Below are 22,875 nucleotides of genomic sequence, written 5' to 3' on the forward strand. Positions count from 1 at the left end.
CTCAGCAGCCTCCACTGTCCACCACCCAAAGGACATCCAGATTATTTGACACAACGGTGGGAAGCATTGGAGTCAACTTGTGCCAGCATCCCTGTGGAACACTTTCTACACCTTCTACAGCCCATGCCCCGACGAATTGAAGCTGTTCTGAGGGGGAAAGTGAGGATATAACTCAATATTTGTAAGGTGTTCTTAGTGTTTTGTACACTCAGTGTATGTTCTCCTTCATAGAGTTATAGAGTAGTGCACATACAGTACCTTATGTACATGGATGTATACCATGCCATGGAAAGGTAACTGCTGCCATGCTGCTACTGGACGGAACTGTATGGCTTCCTGCTATAGATGCCCGTCACACATGTATAAGCATCATTTAGTTGAAGCCACAAAAATTCCCAAATCAATAATGCACAGGATGAAGCAGGAGAGTTTGAATTGGAAAGGTAACTGCTGCCATGCTGCTACTGGACGGAACTGTATGGCTTCCTGCTATAGATGCCCGTCACACATGTATAAGCATCATTTAGTTGAAGCCACAAAAATTCCCAAATCAATAATGCACAGGATGAAGCAGGAGAGTTTGAATTGGAAAGGTAACTGCTGCCATGCTGCTACTGGACGGAACTGTATGGCTTCCTGCTATAGATGCCCGTCACACATGTATAAGCATCATTTAGTTGAAGCCACAAAAATACCCAAATCAATAATGCACAGGATGAAGCAGGAGAGTTTGAATTGGCATAAACTAGAGATTAAAGAAAGTGGGAGGACTAGAAAGTTTCTCAGGAGTTATTGCTGACCATGGGGGGAAGAGAGGGGGAAGAGAGGGGGAAGGGTGAGGTGCTGCATAGGGATCAGAGAGATCTCATTTATGGACAGATGCCATGCAACTCTTCATACCGTATCGAGAGAGGTCCTGGAACAAAGGTTAGAGGGAAACAATAAAAACAGAATTTCAATGGAAAAAGTTAAGATGTCTTTATTGCACCACAGTTACTCTTACTCTTCAGATGCATCTCATAGAATTTTTTTTAAAGTATTGTAAACTAAGATTGATTGAAAGTAGATCCGTGGTGCTGAAAGACATTATTGAATGTTGATGTGTAAATGATTTGATCACCAACACTTGCCCGTATGCGTTGCATGGCCTCATGCACAAGAGTGCTAGTCTGGAAAGGCTCCATGATGTTGTAGGCAAGATGCGCAGATAATGAAGGAGGCTGTGCTTTTTTACCAATTGGTTCACCTCTGTGTCTTTCTCACTCAAACACTCACATGGACAGCCACACACACAGCCCCAGAGTGCCACCCCCTTCCAACACAAGTGTAGGGTTTTCAAACGAGAAATCTAAAAAAAAAACATTTGAGAGAACCAAGCTCAAGCCAACTTCTGTGTAAATACTGCACTTACAACAGGCTCCTGTCCAGACCAATTTGTCACAGCTCTCCACCTGAGCCACGTTAGTCAGGCTACAACAGTGCCCCATCAGACCGGGAATAAGGAGTTGAAATGTCTAGAAAAAGATAGTCTGCTTCAACTATCAATCAAATGGTTATGAAGACCAGTCTGTCTGTCAGACATTGGCAATCGTAGGACAAGTCTGCCTGAGACCAAAGCTCTGTCTGACCAAAGCCCTGTCTCTCCCTCCATCCATCCCTGGCCAGTGATGTGAGTGGAGTAGGTAGTTGAGGACAGGGAAGGAGTCTGTGTGCTGGACACACACAAAGAGACAGAGAAACAATGCACAGAGACAGTAACACGCAACACATTGGAGAGATGACCCTATGCCAATAAACCTCTGGAAACCCTGTGCTGTGCTGCGTCACAGTATATATATAAAGTAGTCCCAGATGTCAGGGATGATTGGGGGGGGGCCTTTAAGAACAAATGCATTAACCCTATGAATTAGCACAACACACAGTGCACATACACGTTTAACTATTTTAAACGTACCGCAACAGCATCTGACCTGCATATGCATTAGGTTATATGGTATATTATGCCTACTGTATAGAATTGATGACATAATCCTACTGTGGATTGTCACAGAACATGAATGAATCCGACTGCACTGTGACATGAAAGGAAAAGACACTTTAAACCTAGGCTATTTAGAATAATCCATCAAAATACAAATCGGCCTACTCTATTCCCAAAACCCATCACTATGTTGGATCACAACTGTATTTGTGTTCCAATCCAATCTTACAGGTAACGTTAACTGTTATTTTGAGATTGAAAAAAAAATCACTTTCCTCTGTCCTTTGTGCTTTTATTTCAAACGTCAAAATCGTGCCCAGAATTACCTGGAAACCGGAAACCTACTTTGTTGTGTATACCCAAAACTCAAATTAGAGTATGTAGCCTATCACTGAGGGTTAGCATTCACACCACATTCCCTCTAAACAGACATGAAACACAGTTCAACAGAGAGAAGTGGACTCGGAGCCAGCCATACCTTTGAAAAGGACCGCCATCCATAGATAGATCCCAACCGAACCTTGTCCAAAAGACTTGCGGCACCGCATCCTTTCGTTCACAGGAATCCGACGACCCTCGAGCCTTCACTGGCGGCTAGAGAGTAAGCGCTTGTTCAGCTAGGGTGTGAGCATTGGGCTGAGGAGAGGTGGAGAGTGATGGGCTGAGGAGAGGTAGAGAGTAATGGGCTGGGCAGAGGTGGAGAGTGATTGGCTGGGGAGAGGTGGAGAGTGAATGAGTGAGATAGAGATAGTGAACAACATTTGCGCTTGTACGATTGTTAAAAGAACATTCTCATACACCCGGGCACATTCTCGGAGCATAGGCTACTGTAAGAAAATAACTTTTACGCATAACAAAATACTACTCGCGGTCGAATACTCGCTCGGACTTTGTATATCTTACACGGATAAACTTGTGGCTGTGGTCGCGCTGTCTCTCTTCGCGCGCTCACCCGTTTCCCGCCTGCCTCGTCTGCTCCTTTGGTCTGCTCGAGCGCATTCCTCGTGCCACTTTTTTTTAAATCGACGAGTGGCGGGGATGACGTCAGGCGCCCCGCTGAGAGCTCCCAGAGAGGTCTGAGCCTCTGTGTCTAGGTCAGTCCGAGAAAAAACATCAACATTTGTAAAAAATAAATAAATAAAAAATAAATAAACACGCAGACACAAAAGTTCACTATGAACTGTGTTAACAGTTAAAACTTTACATTGATCATAAATGTTGTTCTGAAATGTGTATTACAATGTGATGATATTTTACACAAACCCCAAATAGGCATAAATATTTTACAAAATAAAATAAACTTGAGACCGACTCCAATAACTGTATACATTATGTGCAATTGCGCGAGTCGGCTATATTCAAAATTCTCAAATATTTAATCTAAAATTAAATCTAAACATGTATTACATTTGATTGTTTTCCTGCAGGTGTATACAACCTACTCCATATAGAACATGTTCCCAATTTAGAAAAAAAACAAGATGTCTTCATTGCACACTGTGTATCTTCACACCCCAGAGTTAATATGATATGATATACTTTATTGTCCCGAGGGGAAATTTGACTTGGACAATAGAAAGTGCTGCTGCGTGTACATACTGTAAATACATAAATACATAGAATTATCATACACTCCCCTCCCCACCCACACAAAAGTTTAATAAATTAATGTCAGGTGGCAGGTAACCTATAAGAGCATTGGGACAGTAACTGAAAGGTTGATGGTTTGAATCCTAGAGTTGACTAGGTGAGAAATCTGATGATGTGCCCTTGAGCAAGGCACTTACCCCTAATTGATCTGGATAAGAGCACCTGACAAATAACTAAAATGTCAATGTAAAAAATGTCTAGGTGGCAGTTCCACATGATGAAAGCCAGGCTCTAGTCTGTCATTGCGTCTGCCTCCCCTGCTGTAAAGCAGTTTTATTGACAGGGGGATAAACAAATGTTTATATCTGTTCAGCCAGCTTATAACACCTCCTTGATGGCATCAGCAGGAACTCTAAGTTCAGTGCATGTGTGGGATCCGACATGACCTTTCTGGCCTGTCTGATGATGGTCTCCTGGAAAATGTCCTGGAAAGAGGAAGGAAGTGTCATGCCTATAATCTTCCCTGCTGTCATGTTCAGTCTCAAGATTTGGGCTTTGAGCTGCACGGCCAGGTTACCAAAACATGTAACAATGCCTTGGCACACGTGTCAAACTCATTCCACAGAGGGCTGAGTGTCTGCGGGTTTTCGCTCCTCCCTTGTACTTGACTATTGTCACAAATTAGTAAATAACTCCACTCACCTGGTTATCTAGGACTTAATTGAAAGGAAAATATGTGACAAGCATTGAACATTGTTCATCAATAATTCCCAAACAAATTTATTGAACATGAGTAATTTTGACATGGATAATTTGCCCTAAGAGTTGTGCAAGGTTAGTAGAATCTTATTCAAAATTATTCACAGCTATAATGGCTGCCAAAGGTGCTTCCACCAAGTATTAACTCTGGGATGTGAAGGCAGAATGCAATCAATACATTTTCATTTATAATTTTTTCATAAATTTGTCAAATTTTTTCAAAAATATTTCTTTCACTTTGAGAAAGATGAGTACGTTCCATTTTTATATGTAGTTTTAATTAAGGCAGCAAAATGTAAAGACTGCAAGGGGTTTGCAATCCCGTCTCCATTACGGTCATTATCATATCATTTTTTATTTAAAAAATGCAATAATCAATTATAATGATCGATATCAATGATTTATATATTTAATAGGCTATAAAAAAACATCACATTTTTGATATCGATAATTAAAATGTTGATATAAAAAATTGAATTATTTATAGGAAACATTTAATTGTTGATATAAAATAATATACATTGATGTAAAAAAAATATATATGAATATATGTTAAAACAGCTTTCTCTACACTGTAGGCTTCACATCTGCTTGCATTTATATTTTGTATGTTTATTTTCTGTAAAATATGTAATTCAGTGCTCATCAATAAAAGAGACCTTGGTCTTAGTATGACTCCCTGATAAAGTTTAAATAAAATAAATACAAATATAATTGAAGGTTGACATGTTATTTCGGAATGCAGGGAGTACCCTACCTCTTTTCCACTGATTAAAAACAGTTTACACACACTTGACTTCATCATACAAATAGCATGCCTTCAACAAAGCCTATTTCTAACTAGTGATGAAGTATCCACTAATAATATTATATTGACTAGTTATTTCATAGAAGTGTGTTTGAAAACATGCAGTTCAATGTTGATGCACACAATAGCCTATGGTTTTTGAATTGTGGTCTCAGGTTGGGTGAGGGAGCGCATGTGTACATCTTTCGTGATTTCTCACAAAAATATAATCTAAGAATGGTCTCAATTTAAAGGGGGGTTATTAGCCTCTAACCCTGGCGATTTGACTGGTAAACTCATGGGTAGGCCTACGCTCGCTATAGCTGACCTGGTATTGTGCAATCATGTTTATGTTCATTTAGAATGTTCTATCAACTGATGCTGGATTGCCATGCACTGTAAACCCCAAGCCATTTTAACTCAAATACCTCTACTTAGTTGAATTAAAAGTAAATGAAAAAGCATTATTACCTAAAATGTTTATGTGGTACTGACTCAAAACTAAATGAGAAGTCACATCATGTCACGTCTAATCAAGGTGGGTGGAATCAGGCGCAGAGAGCAGATAGCGATATGAAAGTTTATTCTCCTGTGAACAAGAAACACGGTCAACCCAATACACACAGGGTAAACAATCCAACACAGGATAAAAGACGAACCGGAGAATATGAACACAAGATACACCGACTGACATGAATGACAAATAGGCCCCCCACCCGGCGTCTCAAATCCAGAATGCCTCGAACTGTGTACGCCGGGGACCCTTCGATGTCCATAGGAGGCGGAGGGACCTCAGGCACCTCACCTTCTTGCAGGGGACCAGCCACCACCGGCCTGAGGAGAGACACATGAAACGAGGGGTTAATACGGTAATACCTAGGAAGTTGTAACCTGTAACACACCTTGTTTATTCTCCTCAGGACTTTGAACGGCCCCACACACTGCGGCCCCAGCTTCCGACAGGGCAGGCGGAGGGACAGGTTTCGGGTCGAGAGCCAGACCCTGTCCCCCAGTGCAAACACGGGGATCTCACTGCGGTGCTGGTCAGCGCTCCTCTTCTGCCATTCTCCCGCTAACCGTAATGAGTCCTGAACGTCTTTCCAGGTGTACTTGGAGCGCTGTACCCATTCCTCCACCGCAGGAGCCTCGGTCTGACTCTGATGCCATGGAGCCAGGACCGGCTGGTAACCTAACACTCATTCAAAAGGAGACAAGTTAGTAGAGGAGTGGCGTAAGGAGTTCTGGGCTAGTTCGGCCCATGGAACATACCTTGCCCACTCACCAGGCCGGTCCCGACAATAGGACCGCAGAAACCTGCCCACATCCTGGTTTACGCGCTCCACCTGCCCATTATTCTCGGGGTGTAAACCTGAGGTTAAGCTAACCGAGACCCCCAGTCTCTCCATAAACGCCCTCCACACTCTGGACGTGAATTGGGGACCCCGATCAGAGACGATGTCCTCAGGCACCCCATAGTGCTGGAAGACATGGGTCAACAAAGCCTCAGCAGTCTGCAGGGCCGTAGGGAGACCGGGCAACGGAATGAGACGACAGGACTTAGAAAACCGATCCACAACGACCTGGATCGTAGTACTTCCCTGGAACGGGGGAAGGTCGGTAATAAAGTCCACCGATAAGTGTGTCCACGGCCGTTGTGGAACGGGGAGGGGTTGTAACTTCCCTCTAGGCAGGTGCCGAGGAGCCTTGCTCTGAGCACACACTGAGCAGGGGGAGACATAAAATCTCACGTCTTTAGCCAGTGTGGGCCACCAGTATCTCCCTCTCAGACTCTGCACTATCGTCTTGATACCAGGATGACCCGAGGAGGGAAGAGTATGAGCCCACCGAATCAGCTTGTCCCGGACCACCCTCAGCACGTACTTGGTCCATACTGGACAGTGAGGAGGAGCCGGCTCTGACCGTGAGGCCCTCTCTATCTCAGCGTCCACCTCCCATACCACCGGTGCCACGAGACATGACGGTGGAATGATGGGAGTTGGCTCAACTGACCGTTCCTCGGTATCATAGAGGCGAGATAGTGCGTCAGCTTTGGTGTTTTGGGAGCCTGGCCGATATGTGAGGGTAAACTGGAACCTGGTAAAAAACATGGCCCATCTAGCCTGACGTGGATTTAGTCTCTTAGCTGCCCGGATGTACGCGAGATTACGATGGTCAGTCCAGATGAGAAAAGGGTATTTAGCCCCCTCAAGCCAATGTTTCCACACCTTCAGAGCCTTGACTACAGCTAACAACTCCCGGTCCCCCACATCATAGTTTCGCTCCGCTGGGCTGAGCTTGCTCGAAAAGAAAGCACACGGGCGGAGCTTGGAAGGCACGCCCGAGCGTTGGGACAGCACGGCTCCAACCCCAGCCTCGGACGCATCCACCTCCACTATGAACGCTAAAGAGGCGTACGGATGCGCCAACACGGGTGCATTGGTAAACAGCTCCTTCAGACGACTGAAAGCTCTGCCCACCTCTGCTGACCAGCGCAAGCGCACCGGTCCTCCCTTCAGCAGTGAGGTGATGGGAGCAGCCACCTGACCAAAACCCCGGATAAACCTCCGGTAGTAATTGGCAAACCCTAAAAACCGCTGCACTTCTTTCACCGTGGTCGGAGTCGGCCAATTACGCACGGCTGTAACGCGATCATCCTCCATCACCACCCCGGAGGTGGAAATACGATACCCCAGGAAGGAAACGGACTGTTTGAAAAACTCACATTTCTCCGCCTTGCAATACAGGTCATGCTCCAGTAGTCGCCCAAGTACCTTACGCACCAGAGACACATGCTCCGCGCGTGTGGCAGAATAGATCAAGATGTCATCAATGTACACTACCACTCCCTGCCCGAGCAGGTCTCGGAGAATCTCATCTACGAAGGATTGGAAAACGTCTGGAGCATTCTTCAACCCGTATGGCATGACGCAGTACTCATAATGACCAGAAGTAGTAATAAATGCGGTTTTCCACTCATCTCCTCCCCGGATACGTACCAGATTATACGCGCTCCTCAGGTCCAGTTTTGTGAAGAAGCGGCGCACCCCGTGAACTGATTCCATTGCCATAGCGATGAGAGGTAGTGGGTAACTAAACCCCACTGTGATGGAATTTAGACCTCTATAATCAATAGACGGACGCAGACCTCCATCCTTTTTGTTCACAAAAAAGAAGCTCGAGGAGATGGGTGATACGGAGGGCTGAATGTACCCCTGTCTCAGCGATTCAGAAACATATGTTTCCATCGCAACTGTCTCCTCCTGGGACAATGGATACACGTGACTCCTAGGAAGTGCAGCATTTTCCAGAAGGTTTATCGCGCAGTCCTCTCGACGATGAGGTGGTAATTGGGTCGCCTTCCCTTTACTGAAGGCGATAGCCAAATCGGCATATTCAGAGGGAATGCGCACGGTGGAAACTTGGTCTGGACTTTCCACCATAGTCGCACCAACGGCAACTCCTATACTCTTACCTGAACACTCCTCTGACCACCCCTTAAGAGCCCCCTGTCGCCAGGAAATCACCGGGTTGTGTTGAGCTAACCAGGGAACCCCCAACACCACTGGACACGCAGGTGAATCTATAAGGAACAGGCTAATCTGCTCCTTATGATCACCCTGCGTTACCATGTCCAGCGGCACCGTAGCCTCCCTAATTATTCCTGACCCTAATGGTCGGCTATCTAAGGAGTGCACGGGGAAAGGTTGATCTAACGACACCAGGGGAATCCCTAGCCTTAACGCAAGCCCACGATCCATAAAATTCCCAGCTGCGCTTGAATCGACTAGCGCCTTATGCTGTAGAGAGGGGGAAAACCCAGGGAAAGAAATCAATACAAACACATGACCGACAGGAAGCTCTGAATGAGTTTGGTGCTTACTCACCTGGGGTGATCGAGCAGTGTTCCCCTGTCCTCCCGACTCCTAGATGAGTCGGACGTGTGCCCTCGTCGACCACAACTGATGCAGGAGGACACTCCTCCTCCGGTCCCCCTCGAAGCCGTACCTCCTAATTCCATAGGGATAGGGACAGGGGGGCTGGGGATTGGAAACGACAGGACCTGATCCGAACGCCTGCGAGCAGCCAGCAGGTTGTCGAGACGGATAGCCAGATCGATAAGTCCATCCAGTGTGAATGTGGTGTCCCGACATGCCAGCTCCCTGCGGACGTCCTCCCTGAGACTACATCTGTTCTGAATTTACAAACGACCCAGAGCGCACTCTGACACACTGGAGGCAATTTACGAACGCACCCAGTGTGGTAATGTAGAATATTCATCCATATTATGCTAACTGGTGTGGCTCACGGAATGGAATGTATTTTTGTAATGTCAGTTGAGTTGACTCACTTCCTGCTTTTACTTCCTGGCATAGTTAAACCCAACATGGCTGCCAGTCCACCCATTATGCCATCATTGACTTGAATGGGGACGGACATTCTATTCATTCTATTTCTGTGGTTGTGGTACTTGGCTTCAACTCTTTATAGAGCATGGGACTGAAGGCCTTAAGGGTCAACTGCAGATCTCTGAAGACCTCAAAGACATATATGCAGAATTGGACAAATGTGGACAGGTGCTGCCCAAGCCCGTCCAGAGACTTCAGACATCGCCTACCAAGCCCATCCAGACTGAACAACCACCCTTCAGCATGCCTACCACTATCACGGGAGTCTCCTTGCAAAACACTACAGACACTGTGGATCCATGAACTTTACATAAACCTTTCAAGAAAGCCAGGAGTAGTGCCCAAAAGTGTATGGAAGTGGATAATCAAGGCATGCAGAGCTGATTTGATGCCAAATAAAGGTCATTCCCCCATTCACTTCTTCTCTTGGGCAGACTCTTTTCTCTGTATACATCAATAATGTCACTCTTCCTGCGAGTGATTCTTTGATCCACCTCTACGCAGACGACACCATTCTGTATACATCTGGCCCTTCTTCGGACACTGTGTAACAAACCTCCAAACGAGCTTCAACGCCATACAACACTCCTTCCGTGGCCGCCAACTGCTCTTAAATGCAAGTAAAGCAAAAAGCACACTCTTCAACCGATCGCTGCCCGCACCCGCACGCCCGACTAGCATCACTACCCTGGACAGTTCTGACTATGTGGACAACTATAAATACCTAGGTGTCTAGACTGTAAACTCTCCTTCCAGACACACATTAAGCATCTCCAATCCTCCAATCTAGAATTGGCTTCCTATTTCACAACAAAGCCTCCCTCACTCATGCTGCCAAACATACCCTCGTAAAACCGACTATCCTAACAATCCTTTACTTCGGCGATGTCATTTACAAAATAGCCTCCAACACTCTACTCAGCAAATTGGATGCAGTCTATCACAGTGCCATCCGTTTGGTCACCAAAGCCCCATATTCTACCCACCACTGCGACCTGTATGCTCTCATTGGCTGGTCTTGCTACATATTCGTCGCAAAACCCACTGGCTCCAGGTCATCTATAAGTCTTTGCTAGGTAAAGCTCTGCCTTATTTCAGCTCACTGGTCACCATAGCAACACCCACCCATAGCACGCACTCCAGCAGGTACAGTGCCTTGCGAAAGTATTCGACCCCCTTGAACTTTGCGACCTTTTGCCACATTTCAGGCTTCAAACATAAAGATATAAAACTGTATTTTTTTGTGACGAATCAACAACAAGTGGGACACAATCATGAAGTGGAACGACATTTATTGGATATTTCAAACTTTTTTAACAAATAAAAAACTGAAAAATTGGGCGTGCAAAATTATTCAGCCCCCTTAAGTTAATACTTTGTATCGCCACCTTTTGCTGCGATTACAGCTGTAAGTCGCTTGGGGTATGTCTCTATCAGTTTTGCACATTGAGAGACTGACATTTTTTCCCATTCCTCCTTGCAAAACAGCTTGAGCTCAGTGAGGTTGGATGGAGAGCATTTGTGAACAGCAGTTTTCAGTTCTTTCCACAGATTCTCGATTGGATTCAGGTCTGGACTTTGACTTGGCCATTCTAACACCTGGATATGTTTATTTTTGAACCATTCCATTGTAGATTTTGCTTTATGTTTTGGATCATTGTCTTGTTGGAAGACAAATCTCCGTCCCAGTCTCAGGTCTTTTGCAGACCTCATCAGGTTTTCTTCCAGAATGGTCCTGTATTTGGCTCCATCCATCTTCCCATCAATTTTAACCATCTTCCCTGTCCCTGCTGAAGAAAAGCAGGCCCAAACCATGATGCTGCCACCACCATGTTTGACAGTGGGGATGTTGTGGTCAGGGTGATGAGCTGTGTTGCTTTTACGCCAAACATAACGTTTTGCATTGTTTCCAAAAAGTTCAATTTTGGTTTCATCTGACCAGAGCACCTTCTTCCACATGTTTGGTGTGTCTCCCAGGTGGCTTGTGGCGAACTTTAAACAACACTTTTTATGGATATCTTTAAGAAATGGCTTTCTTCTTGCCACTCTTCCATAAAGGCCAGATTTGTGCAATATACGACTGATTGTTGTCCTATGGACAGAGTCTCCCACCTCAGCTGTAGATCTCTGCAGTTCATCCAGAGTGATCATGGGCCTCTTGGCTGCATCTCTGATCAGTCTTCTCCTTGTATGAGCTGAAAGTTTAGAGGGACGGCCAGGTCTTGGTAGATTTGCAGTGGTCTGATACTCCTTCCATTTCAATATTATCGCTTGCACAGTGCTCCTTGGGATGTTTAAAGCTTGGGAAATCTTTTTGTATCCAAATCCGGCTTTAAACTTCTTCACAACAGTATCTCGGACCTGCCTGGTGTGTTCCTTGTTCTTCATGATGCTCTCTGCGCTTTTAACGGACCTCTGAGACTATCACAGTGCAGGTGCATTTATACGGAGACTTGATTACACACAGGTGGATTGTATTTATCATCATTAGTCATTTAAGTCAACATTGGATCATTCAGAGATCCTCACTGAACTTCTGGAGAGAGTTTGCTGCACTGAAAGTAAAGGGGCTGAATAATTTTGCACTCCCAATTTTTCAGTTTTTGATTTGTTAAAAAAGTTTGAAATATCTAATAAATGTCGTTCCACTTCATGATTGTGTCCCACTTGTTGTTGATTCTTCACAAAAAAATACAGTTTTATATCTTTATGTTTGAAGCCTGAAATGTGGCAAAAGGTCGCAAAGTTCATGGGGGCCGAATACTTTCGCAAGGCACTGTATATTCCACTGGTCATCCCCAAATCCAACACCTGCTTTCGCCGCCTTTCCTTCCAGTTCTCTGCTGCCAATGACTGGAACAAATTGCAAAAATCACTGAAGTTGGAGACTATATCTCCCTCACTAACTTTAAGCGTCAGCTGTCAGAGCAGCTTACCAATCACTGCACCTGTGCACAGCCCATCTGTAAATAGCCCATCCAACCAACTACCTACTGCATCCCCATATTTGTTTTTTGTTTCTGCTCTTTTGCACACCAGTATTTCTACTTGCACATCCTCATCTGCACATATCACTCCAGTGTAAATTGCTAAATTGTAATTACTTCGCCACTATTGGCCTTACCTCTTTACTTCATTTGCACACACTGTATACAGATTTTTCTATTGTTATTGACTGTACGTTTGTTTATCCCATGTGTAACTCTGTGTTGTTGTTTTTGTCGCACTGCTTTGCTTTATCTTGGCCAGGTCACAGTTGTAAATGCGAACTTGTTCTCAACTAGCCTACCTGGTTAAATAAAGGTGAAATTTAAAAAAAATGTTAAAAGCCGCCTTTGCCATAGAGAACAGAGAAAAAGCTGCAGAAGCACAATTTAGCTGTCTGTTTTTAACTTTGACGCCAGCCATCAAAGAACAAACGTATGTCCAGCTATCTTTCGGGTCCATTATACATGGCTGGTCAGCAGGACTGATTTAGGACACTTTGGCCAAAGGAGACATCTCTGAGACCTTCATTCCTCCTGCTGGATTCTACCGCATTGGTCTGAATAGTCTGGGACAAGTTTTTATCAATGGGGAACACATCAGGATCCTTGAGTACAAAAAAGTCACTGATATTCAAGTCTATACCCATCTAGTACATAACATTCTGAAAGCCATATGTTTCTTAGAGCTTGGTGAGAGCGTGATTGTCCTATTTTGCATACAGCTTTCCCACAACAGTCTGGGAATGGTGCAGAATACCCAGCTAGCACATACCATTCTGCGAGCCATATGATTCTTAGGTGGGAATTTCAGTACTTCAGCATAACATTTCCTACATATGGTTCTATATAAACTAATGTTCTAAAGAATGTTAAGGAACACAATTCTTCTGTGGGAATTTCAGTACTTCAGCATAACATTTCCTACAGATGGTTCTATATAAACTAATGTTCTAAAGAATGTTAAGGAACACAATTCTTCTGTGGGAATTTCAGTACTTCAGCATAACATTTCCTACAGATGGTTCTATATAAACTAATGTTCTAAAGAATGTTAAGGAACACAATTCTTCTGTGGAAATTTCAGTACTTCAGCATAGTGTTTTTACAGGTTTCATCATTTTTTATTTATTTATTTATTTATTATTTCACCTTTATTTAACCAGGTAGGCAAGTTGAGAACAAGTTCTCATTTACAATTGCGACCTGGCCAGGATAAAGCAAAGCAGTTCGACACATACAACGACACAGAGTTACACATGGAGTAAAACAAACATACAGTCAATAATACAGTATAAACAAGTCTATATACGATGTGAGCAAATGAGGTGAGATAAGGGAGGTAAAGGCAAAAAAGGCCATGGTGGCAAAGTAAATACAATATAGCAAGTAAAACACTGGAATGGTAGATTTGCAATGTAAGAATGTGCAAAGTAGAAATAAAAATAATGGGGTGCAAAGGAGCAAAATTAATTAATTAATTAAATACAGTAGGGAAAGAGGTAGTTGTTTGGGCTAAATTATAGGCGGGCTATGTACAGGTGCAGTAATCTGTGAGCTGCTCTGACAGTTGGTGCTTAAAGCTAGTGTGGGAGATAAGTGTTTCCAGTTTCAGAGATTTTTGTAGTTCGTTCCAGTCATTGGCAGCAGAGAACTGGAAGGAGAGGCGGCCAAAGAAAGAATTGGTTTTGGGGGTGACTAGAGAGATATACCTGCTGGAGCGTGTGCTACAGGTGGGAGATGCTATGGTGACCAGCGAGCTGAGATAAGGGGGGACTTTACCTAGCAGGGTCTTGTAGATGACATGGAGCCAGTGGGTTTGGCGACGAGTATGAAGCGAGGACCAGCCTACGAGAGCGTACAGGTCGCAATGGTGGGTAGTATATGGGGCTTTGGTGACAAAACGGATTGCACTGTGATAGACTGCATCCAATTTGAGTAGGGTATTGGAGGCTATATGGTAAATGACATCGCCAAAGTCGAGGATTGGTAGGATGGTCAGTTTTACAAGGGTATGTTTGGCAGCATGAGTGAAGGATGCTTTGTTGCGAAATAGGAAGCCAATTCTAGATTTAACTTTGGATTGGAGATGTTTGATATGGGTCTGGAAGGGGAGTTTACAGTCTAACCAGACACCTAAGTATTTGTAGTTGTCCACGTATTCTAAGTCAGAGCCATCCAGAGTAGTGATGTTGGACAGGCGGGTAGGTGCGGGTAGCGATCGGTTGAAGAGCATGCATGTAGTTTTACTTGTATTTAAGAGCAATTGGAGGCCACGGAAGGAGAGTTGTATGGCATTGAAGCTTGCCTGGAGGGTTGTTAACACAGTGTCCAAAGAAGGGCCAGAGGTATACAGAATGGTGTCGTCTGCGTAGAGGTGGATCAGAGACTCACCAGAAGCAAGAGCGACCTCATTGATGTATACAGAGAAGAGAGTCGGTCCAAGAATTGAACCCTGTGGCACCCCCATAGAGACTGCCAGAGGTCCGGACAGCAGACCCTGGTCAGCAGATCATGGTTCTATAGTCATGTACTCCAAACGTTCAGAGAACGTTAAGAAACAACGTTCATCTGTTTGAATTTCAGCACCTCAGTATAATGTTTTCTGCAGGTTTCCTCATGGTTCTATCAGTCATGTTCTCAGAACATTAAGAAAACTTTCCATGAAAACCCCAAGAAAACATTAGTAACATTCAAAGAAAGTTCTAAAAATGTTATTTAAAACATATGCATTCCATTCTCAACGTCAACAAAACTCTCTGTATCCTCTATTTATAAGAGTGTTGTTTCCTGTTAAATGGGGTCTGTTTGAATAGACTAAACTGCTTTGCATTAGTTTAAAAAAAACATGGCATGCTAGCTCTATCCTAGTGGCACAGTGGACTAATTCCATTGATAGAGAACAGAAGATCATAGATGAATGCCTAAGCAAATTAATTTCCATTTGTCCCATCTGTGCTTGACGTTCAGAAACAATGAACCCAAACCAAGCTAGCAGTGTTATTAAAAGTCTTATCGAAACATTCAGTGAACGTTTTAAAGAAGTTATTAAAAAACCTCCAAATAACCTATAATTTCCATTCTCAGAACGTTTATAAAATCTCCCAGGAAAACTTTCATAGCAAAATGTTCTCAGAACCTCCCTGCAACCTAAAAATATGGTTCCCAGAAAAGGCAGAATTTACACCTCCATGCTCAAAACATTTAAAAAAACGTTCAATTTTACATATTAGGAGACTTATGGCTTCATTCCCAAAATCAATAGGAAACCAACCATGTATGTTCCAAGGAACCAAATGTGCTAGCTGGGTGTGGACCCTCCCCATCATGGTCAGATGTCTTTCCATGATCTCATTGTTTGAAACTTCTTGTTGATTAAACAGTTGATTGCATAGGAGTCATTTTGACATTTTTTTTACAAGAAAGGTTTCAAGGTCTTCTACTTCACTAAAATCAAATCAAATCAAATCAAATTTATTTATATAGCCCTTCGTACATCAGCTGATATCTCAAAGTGCTGTACAGAAATCCAGCCTAAAACCCCAAACAGCAAGCAATGCAGGTGTAGAAGCACGGTGGTTAGGAAAAACTCCCTAGAAAGGCCAAAACCTAGGAAGAAACCTAGAGAGGAACCAGGCTATGTGGGGTGGCCAGTCCTCTTCTGGCTGTGCCGGGTAGAGATTATAACAGAACATGGCCAAGATGTTCAAATGTTCATAAATGACCAGCATGGTCGAATAATAATAAGGCAGAACAGTTGAAACTGGAGCCGCAGCACGGCCAGGTGGACTGGGGACAGCAAGGAGTCATCATGTCAGGTAGTCCTGGGGCATGGTCCTAGGGCTCAGGTCCTCCGAGAGAGAGAAAGAAAGAGAATTAGAGAGAGCATATGTGGGGTGGCCAGTCCTCTTCCGGCTGTGCCGGGTAAAGATTATAACAGAACATGGCCAAGATGTTCAAATGTTCATAAATGACCAGCATGGTCAAATAATAATAAGGTAGAACAGTTGAAACTGGAGCAGCAGCACGGCCAGGTGGACTGGGGACAGCAAGGAGTCATCATGTCAGGTAGTCCTGGGGCATGGTCCTAGGGCTCAGGTCCTCCGAGAGAGAGAAGGAGAGAATTAGAGAACGCACACTTAGATTAACACAGGACACCGAATTGGACAGGAGAAGTACTCCAGATATAACAAACTGACCCCAGCCCCCCGACACATAAACTACTGCAGCATAAATACTGGAGGCTGAGACAGGAGGGGTCAGGAGACACTGTGGCCCCATCCGAGGACACCCCCGGACAGGGCCAAACAGGAAGGATATAACCCCACCCACTTTGCCAAAGCACAGCCCCCACACCACTAGAGGGATATCTTCAACCACCAACTTACCATCCTGAGACAAAGCTGAGTATAGCCCGCAAAGATCTCCGCCATGGCACAACCCAAGGGGGGGGTGCCAACCCAGACAGGATGACCACATCAGTGAATCAACCCACTCAGGTGACGCACCCCTTCCAGGAACTGCATGAGAGAGCCCCAGTAAAGCCAGTGACTCAGCCCTTGTAATAGGGTTAGAGGCAGAGAATCCCAGTGGGAAGAGGGGAACCGGCCAGGCAGAGACAGCAAGGGTGGTTCGTTGCTCCAGAGCCTTTCCGTTCACCTTCCCACTCCTGGGCCAGACTACACTCAATCATATGACCCACTGAAGAGATGAGTCTTCAGTAAAGACTTAAAGGTTGAGACCAAGTTTGCGTCTCTGACATGAGTAGGCAGACCGTTCCATAAAAATGGAGCTCTATAGGAGAAAGCCCTGCCTCCAGCTGTTTGCTTAGAAATTCTAGGGACAATAAGGAGGCCTGCGTCTTGTGACCGTAGCGTACGTGTAGGTATGTACAGCAGGACCAAATCAGAGAGATAGGTAGGAGCAAGCCCATGTAATGCTTTGTAGGTTAGCAGTAAAACCTTGAAATCAGCCCTTGCTTTGACAGGAAGCCAGTGTAGGGAGGCTAGCACTGGAGTAATATGATCACATTGTTTGGTTCTAGTCAGGATTCTAGCAGCCGTATTTAGCACTAACTGAAGTTTATTTAGTGCTTTATCCGGGTAGCCGGAAAGTAGAGCATTGCAGTAGTCTAACCTAGAAGTGACAAAAGCATGGATTAATTTTTCTGCATCATTTTTGGACAGAAAGTTTCTGATTTTTGCAATGTTACGTAGATGGAAAAAAGCTGTCCTTGAAATGGTCTTGATATGTTCTTCAAAAGAGAGATCAGGGTCCAGAGTAAAGCCGAGGTCCTTCACAGTTTTATTTGAGACGACTGTACAACCATTAAGATTAATTGTTAGATTCAACAGAAGATCTCTTTGTTTTTTGGGAACAAGCATCTCTGTTTTGTCCGAGTTTAAAAGTAGAAAGTTTGCAGCCATCCACTTCCTTATGTCTGAAACACATGCTTCTAGCAAGGGCAATTTTGGGGCTTCACCATGTTTCAATGAGATGTACAGCTGTGTGTCATCCGCATAGCAGGGAAAGTTAACATTATGTTTTCGAATAACATCCCCAAGAGGTAAAATATATAGTGAAAACAATAGTGGTCCTAAAACGGAACCTTGAGGAACACCGAAATTTACAGTTGATTTGTCAGAGGACAAACCATTCACAGAGACAAACTGATATCTTTCCGACAGATAAGATCTAAACCAGGCCAGAACTTGTCTGTGTAGACCAATTTGGGTTTCCAATCTCTCCAAAAGAATGTGGTGATCGATGGTATCGAAAGCAGCACTAAGGTCTAGGAGCACGAGGACAGATGCAGAGCCTCGGTCCGATGCCATTAAAATGTCATTTACCACCTTCACAAGTGCCGTCTCAGTGCTATGATGGGGTCTAAAACCAGACTGAAGCATTTCGTATACATTGTTTGTCTTCAGGAAGGCAGTGAGTTGCTGCGCAACAGCCTTTTCTAAGATTTTTGAGAGGAATGGAAGATTCGATATAGGCCGATAGTTTTTTATATTTTCTGGGTCAAGGTTTGGCTTTTTCAAGAGAGGCTTTATTACTGCCACTTTTAGTGAGTTTGGTACACATCCGGTGGATAGAGAGCCGTTTATTATGTTCAACATAGGAGAGCCAAGCACAGGAAGCAGCTCTTTCAGTAGTTTAGTTGGAATAGGGTCCAGTATGCAGCTTGAAGGTTTAGAGGCCATGATTATTTTCATCATTGTGTCAAGAGATATAGTACTAAAACACTTGAGCGTCTCTCTTGATCCTAGGTCCAGGCAGAGTTGTGCAGACTCAGGACAACTGAGCTTTGAAGGAATACGCAGATTTAAAGAGGAGTCTGTAATTTGCTTTCTAATAATAATAATTTTTTCCTCAAAGAAGTTCATGAATTTATCACTGCTAAAGTGAAAGTCATCCTCTCTTGGGGAATGCTGCTTTTTAGTTAGCTTTGCGACAGTATCAAAAAGGAATTTCGGATTGTTCTTATTTTCCTCAATTAATTAACCATACATCATGTGGGTCTTTCTATAAATTAGGGTGCCAGTGATGATTTGTTGTAGTGGACAACTGTTTAGAGCTGTTACAAAGTCATTAGGATATAAAGGGGGAACCTGGGTAGGCCTAATATTTTCACAGCTGAAGAAATTTGTAGCCTAACAAACTTTTGTCGCCTAGGCTAATGAAAAACTGAGGAATGGAGTAAATAGTCTGGAACACCTAGGCCTATAGGTTTTTTTGTAATACTACCAAGCTTTGGCCAATGTAGCATGTTATGGCAACGTGTATCAAAGTGATTTTTTTTGCCATCCTGGTATTAATCAACTTAATTTAGGTCTGTTTATCATACTTTTGCCTCAGCAGGGCTTATACAGTAATCAACTGACCTATTTATGCTGTTCCATAAATAATTTCATCAGGAATAGAATCCGATAAGCGGTGAGAGGGAAACACTGCGCAATATACCAAATGTGCTCTCTCTCTTTCTTTATCTCAGGCTGGAGTTGCCCTGTGTACTTTATTTTGTGTAATCATAGATCTTCTAGAGAAAAACTAAAGTGACATGTTTCTTCTTGCCATTTTCCAGTTTGGTTGTCTTGATACCAGCAGGATGGCTTGTTTTTGTGTGCACACTGACAGACAAGCACCATGATGCCCGGTGCACACAGACAGTAGTAGTCTAACAATTGGGGGGAGTAGGAGCCAGATGGAGTAGGAGCCAGATGTGACGAGAGCGCTGCGCAACTGACTGGTGCAACGAAGTCTGGAGTTGATAGATGATGAGTTCTCTCTTTGTCTCTGTCTGCGTCTTGTCTGTCCTGTCTGAATCTAGACCTCTTTTGTAGGTCTAAATTGCTCTGTCTTGTCACCACTTGGGATGTGGCAAAGTGTGTGTGTGTGTGTGTGCCTGTTTCCTCTTCTAGTGTCACTAACGCACCAAACACCAGGAGAATTCGTCCCAATTTGCTCCCTCCTCCGCCCACGCATTATCCCCTTGTGTGTGTGTGTGTGTGGGAGAGAGAGAGAGGGGGGGGATCGGGTGCTTTATAGAGGTGTAGAGAAAGAGGGGGAAAACATGAGAGATTAAAAGTCAGATAAGTGAGAGAATGAGTAAGGTGGAAGAACAGAGGAGAGAATGGAGGTAGGGAAGAGAGAATGAGCAAGGTGGAGGGAGGGAAGAGCCTAGTGTGTGGTCCACTTTCCATTAGATTAGTGTGTTGTCCACTCTCCAGTAGCCTAGTGTGTAGTCCACTCTCCAGTATCCTAGTGTGTAGTCCACTCTCCAGTAGCCTAGTGTGTAGTCCACTCTCCAGTATCCTTGTGTGTTGTCCACTCTCCAGTATCCTAGTGTGTAGTCTACTCTCCTGTAGACTAGTGTGTAGTCTATTCTCCAGTAGACTAGTGTGTTGTCTACTCTCCAGTATCCTAGTGTGTAGTACACTCTCCTGTAGACTAGTGTGTAGTCTATTCTCCAGTAGACTCGTGTGTTGTCTACTCTCCAGTATCCTAGTGTGTAGTCTACTCTCCAGTATCCTAGTGTGTAGTACACTCTCCTGTAGACTAGTGTGTAGTCTATTCTCCAGTAGACTAGTGTGTTGTCTACTCTCCAGTATCCTAGTGTGTAGTACACTCTCCTGTAGACTAGTGTGTAGTCTACTCTCCAGTATCCTTGTGTGTAGTCCACTCTCCAGTATCCTAGTGTGTAGTCTACTCTCCAGTATCCTAGTGTGTAGTACACTCTCCTGTAGACTAGTGTGTAGTCTATTCTCCATTAGACTAATGTGTAGTCCACTCTCCAGTATCCTAGTGTGTAGTTTACTCTCCAGTATCCCACTCTCCAGTATCGTTGTGTGTAGTCTACTCTCCAGTACCCTCGTGTGTTGTCCACTCTCCAGTATATTAGTGTGTAGTCCACTCTCCATTATCCTAGTGTGTAGTCTACTCTTCAGTATCCTAGTGTGTAGTCTACTCTCCAGTATCCTAGTGTGTAGTTTACTCTCCAGTATCCTAGTGTGTAGTCTACTATTCAGTATCCTAGTGTGTAGTCTACTCTTCAGTATCCTAGTGTGTAGTCTACTCTTCAGTATCCTAGTGTGTAGTCTACTATTCAGTATCCTAGTGTGTAGTCTACTCTTCAGTATCCTAGTGTGTAGTCTACTCTTCAGTATCCTAGTGTGTAGTCCACTCTCCAGTATCCTAGTGTGTAGTCTACTCTCCAGTAGAGTAGTGTGTAGTTTACTCTCCAGTATCCTAGTGTGTAGTCTACTCTCCAGTATCCTTGTGTGTAGTCCACTCTCCAGTAGACTAGTGTGTAGTCCACTCTCCAGTATCCTAGTGTGTTGTCCACTCTCCAGTAGCCTAGTGTTTGCCTTTCTCCACTATCCCCTGCCTACATGAGATGTTTACTTACTTTTAACAGACTGACTAGGACAGTCACACAGATAATGTTCACACACACACACACACACACACACACACACACACACACACACACACACACGGAGAGAGAGAGCAAGGGCGATACCCCTGGACATGGACAACCAGGCAGGATATAATGCCATCCACTTTGCCAAAGCACATCACCCACACCACCAGAGGGATATCAACAGACCACCAACCTACTACCCTGAGACAAGGTTTAGTATCGCCCTCGAAGATCTCCACTGCATGAGCCCGAGTAGGCGACAAACACACACACGGACACACACATATACACACGGACCGACATTATGTACATACAGACAGCACACACACATACATGCAAACTAAGCTGCACCTGATCTATGTCCACACGCAAACATACAGACACGTAAAACAGCCCTGGCTTTAACATGGCCTGGGCACATCCCTCATAACCTTGGGATGTGATGGAATGGGGTCAGGTTAGTTTTGATGTGTGTGTCTGAGGCTCTGTGACTGATGCTTGGGACTGGGGGTTTCACTGGTCCCAGGGGTGAATGTATCAAGCCTGTCAGAGTAGGAGTGCTTATCTAGGGTCAGGTCTCCTGTGTCCATGTCATCTTATTCATTGTGATCTAAAAGGCACAGTTGATCCCAAATCAGCACTCAGTGAAAAAACGGATGAAATACACCCACACATGGTTCTGAAACAAGCACATGTTGATCTGCACTGACTGCCATGACATAAGCAGGCCAAGGAGTATGGAACTCTGTTTGAGTCTTCGCGTGTCAAAAAAATACATTTCACACGTCAGGACATGAATCAGGACATGAATGTAATTGCACGTCACATAATATTTGAACACGTTCATTAATTGTTTATGCAGTTATTACACATTGATTACACTATCACTAGTATTTCATACATCATCGCGATTCACTGATACTTATGCAATGATGCCCGGGAATGTTGTCTCGCACATCTGCCGCACGTGGCAGACACACACTTCCCCAAGCTCTGGGACAGTACTGATCAAGCACACACTTCCCCAAGCTCTGGGACAGTTCTGGTCAAACACGCACTCCAGACCTGAATCCAATCGAGAATCTGTGGAAAGAACTGAAAACTGCTGTTCACAAATGCTCTCCATCCAACCTCTCTGAGCTCAAGCTATTTTGCAAGGAGGAATGGGAAAAAATGTCAGTCTCTCGATGTGCAAAACTGATAGAGACATACCCCAAGCAACTTACAGCTGTAATCGCAGCAAAAGGTGGCGCTACAAAGTATTAACTTAAGGGGGCCGAATACTTTCGCAAGGCACTGTATGTCAAACAGTTCAAACTGACCGTTGTCTGTGGTGGTACAGTGGCATCGTGCCACATTGTGCTTGATCAGGTGTAATATCAAAGAAGACTCCTTTCTTAGAAGAGTTAGTTAATATGACTTCTCAGTGATCACTACTGTCT

General features: G+C 44.2%; 1 protein-coding gene across 1 annotated transcript in view; it reads right to left on the reverse strand.

The window, feature by feature from the left end:
- The window catches only part of LOC135526393 (neuronal acetylcholine receptor subunit alpha-7-like), a 96,609-nt gene extending 94,080 nt beyond the window's left edge, over positions 1-2,529 (reverse strand). Inside the window, exon 1 of the mRNA XM_064954737.1 lies at positions 2,460-2,529. Within this exon, the coding sequence (XP_064810809.1) occupies positions 2,460-2,529 (70 nt within the window). The remainder of the gene's footprint in view (positions 1-2,459) is intronic.
- Between the last annotated feature and the right edge of the window lie 20,346 nt (positions 2,530-22,875).

This window comes from Oncorhynchus masou, chromosome 32 (assembly GCF_036934945.1).
Source record: "Oncorhynchus masou masou isolate Uvic2021 chromosome 32, UVic_Omas_1.1, whole genome shotgun sequence".
NCBI classification, from domain to species: Eukaryota; Metazoa; Chordata; class Actinopteri; order Salmoniformes; family Salmonidae; genus Oncorhynchus; species Oncorhynchus masou.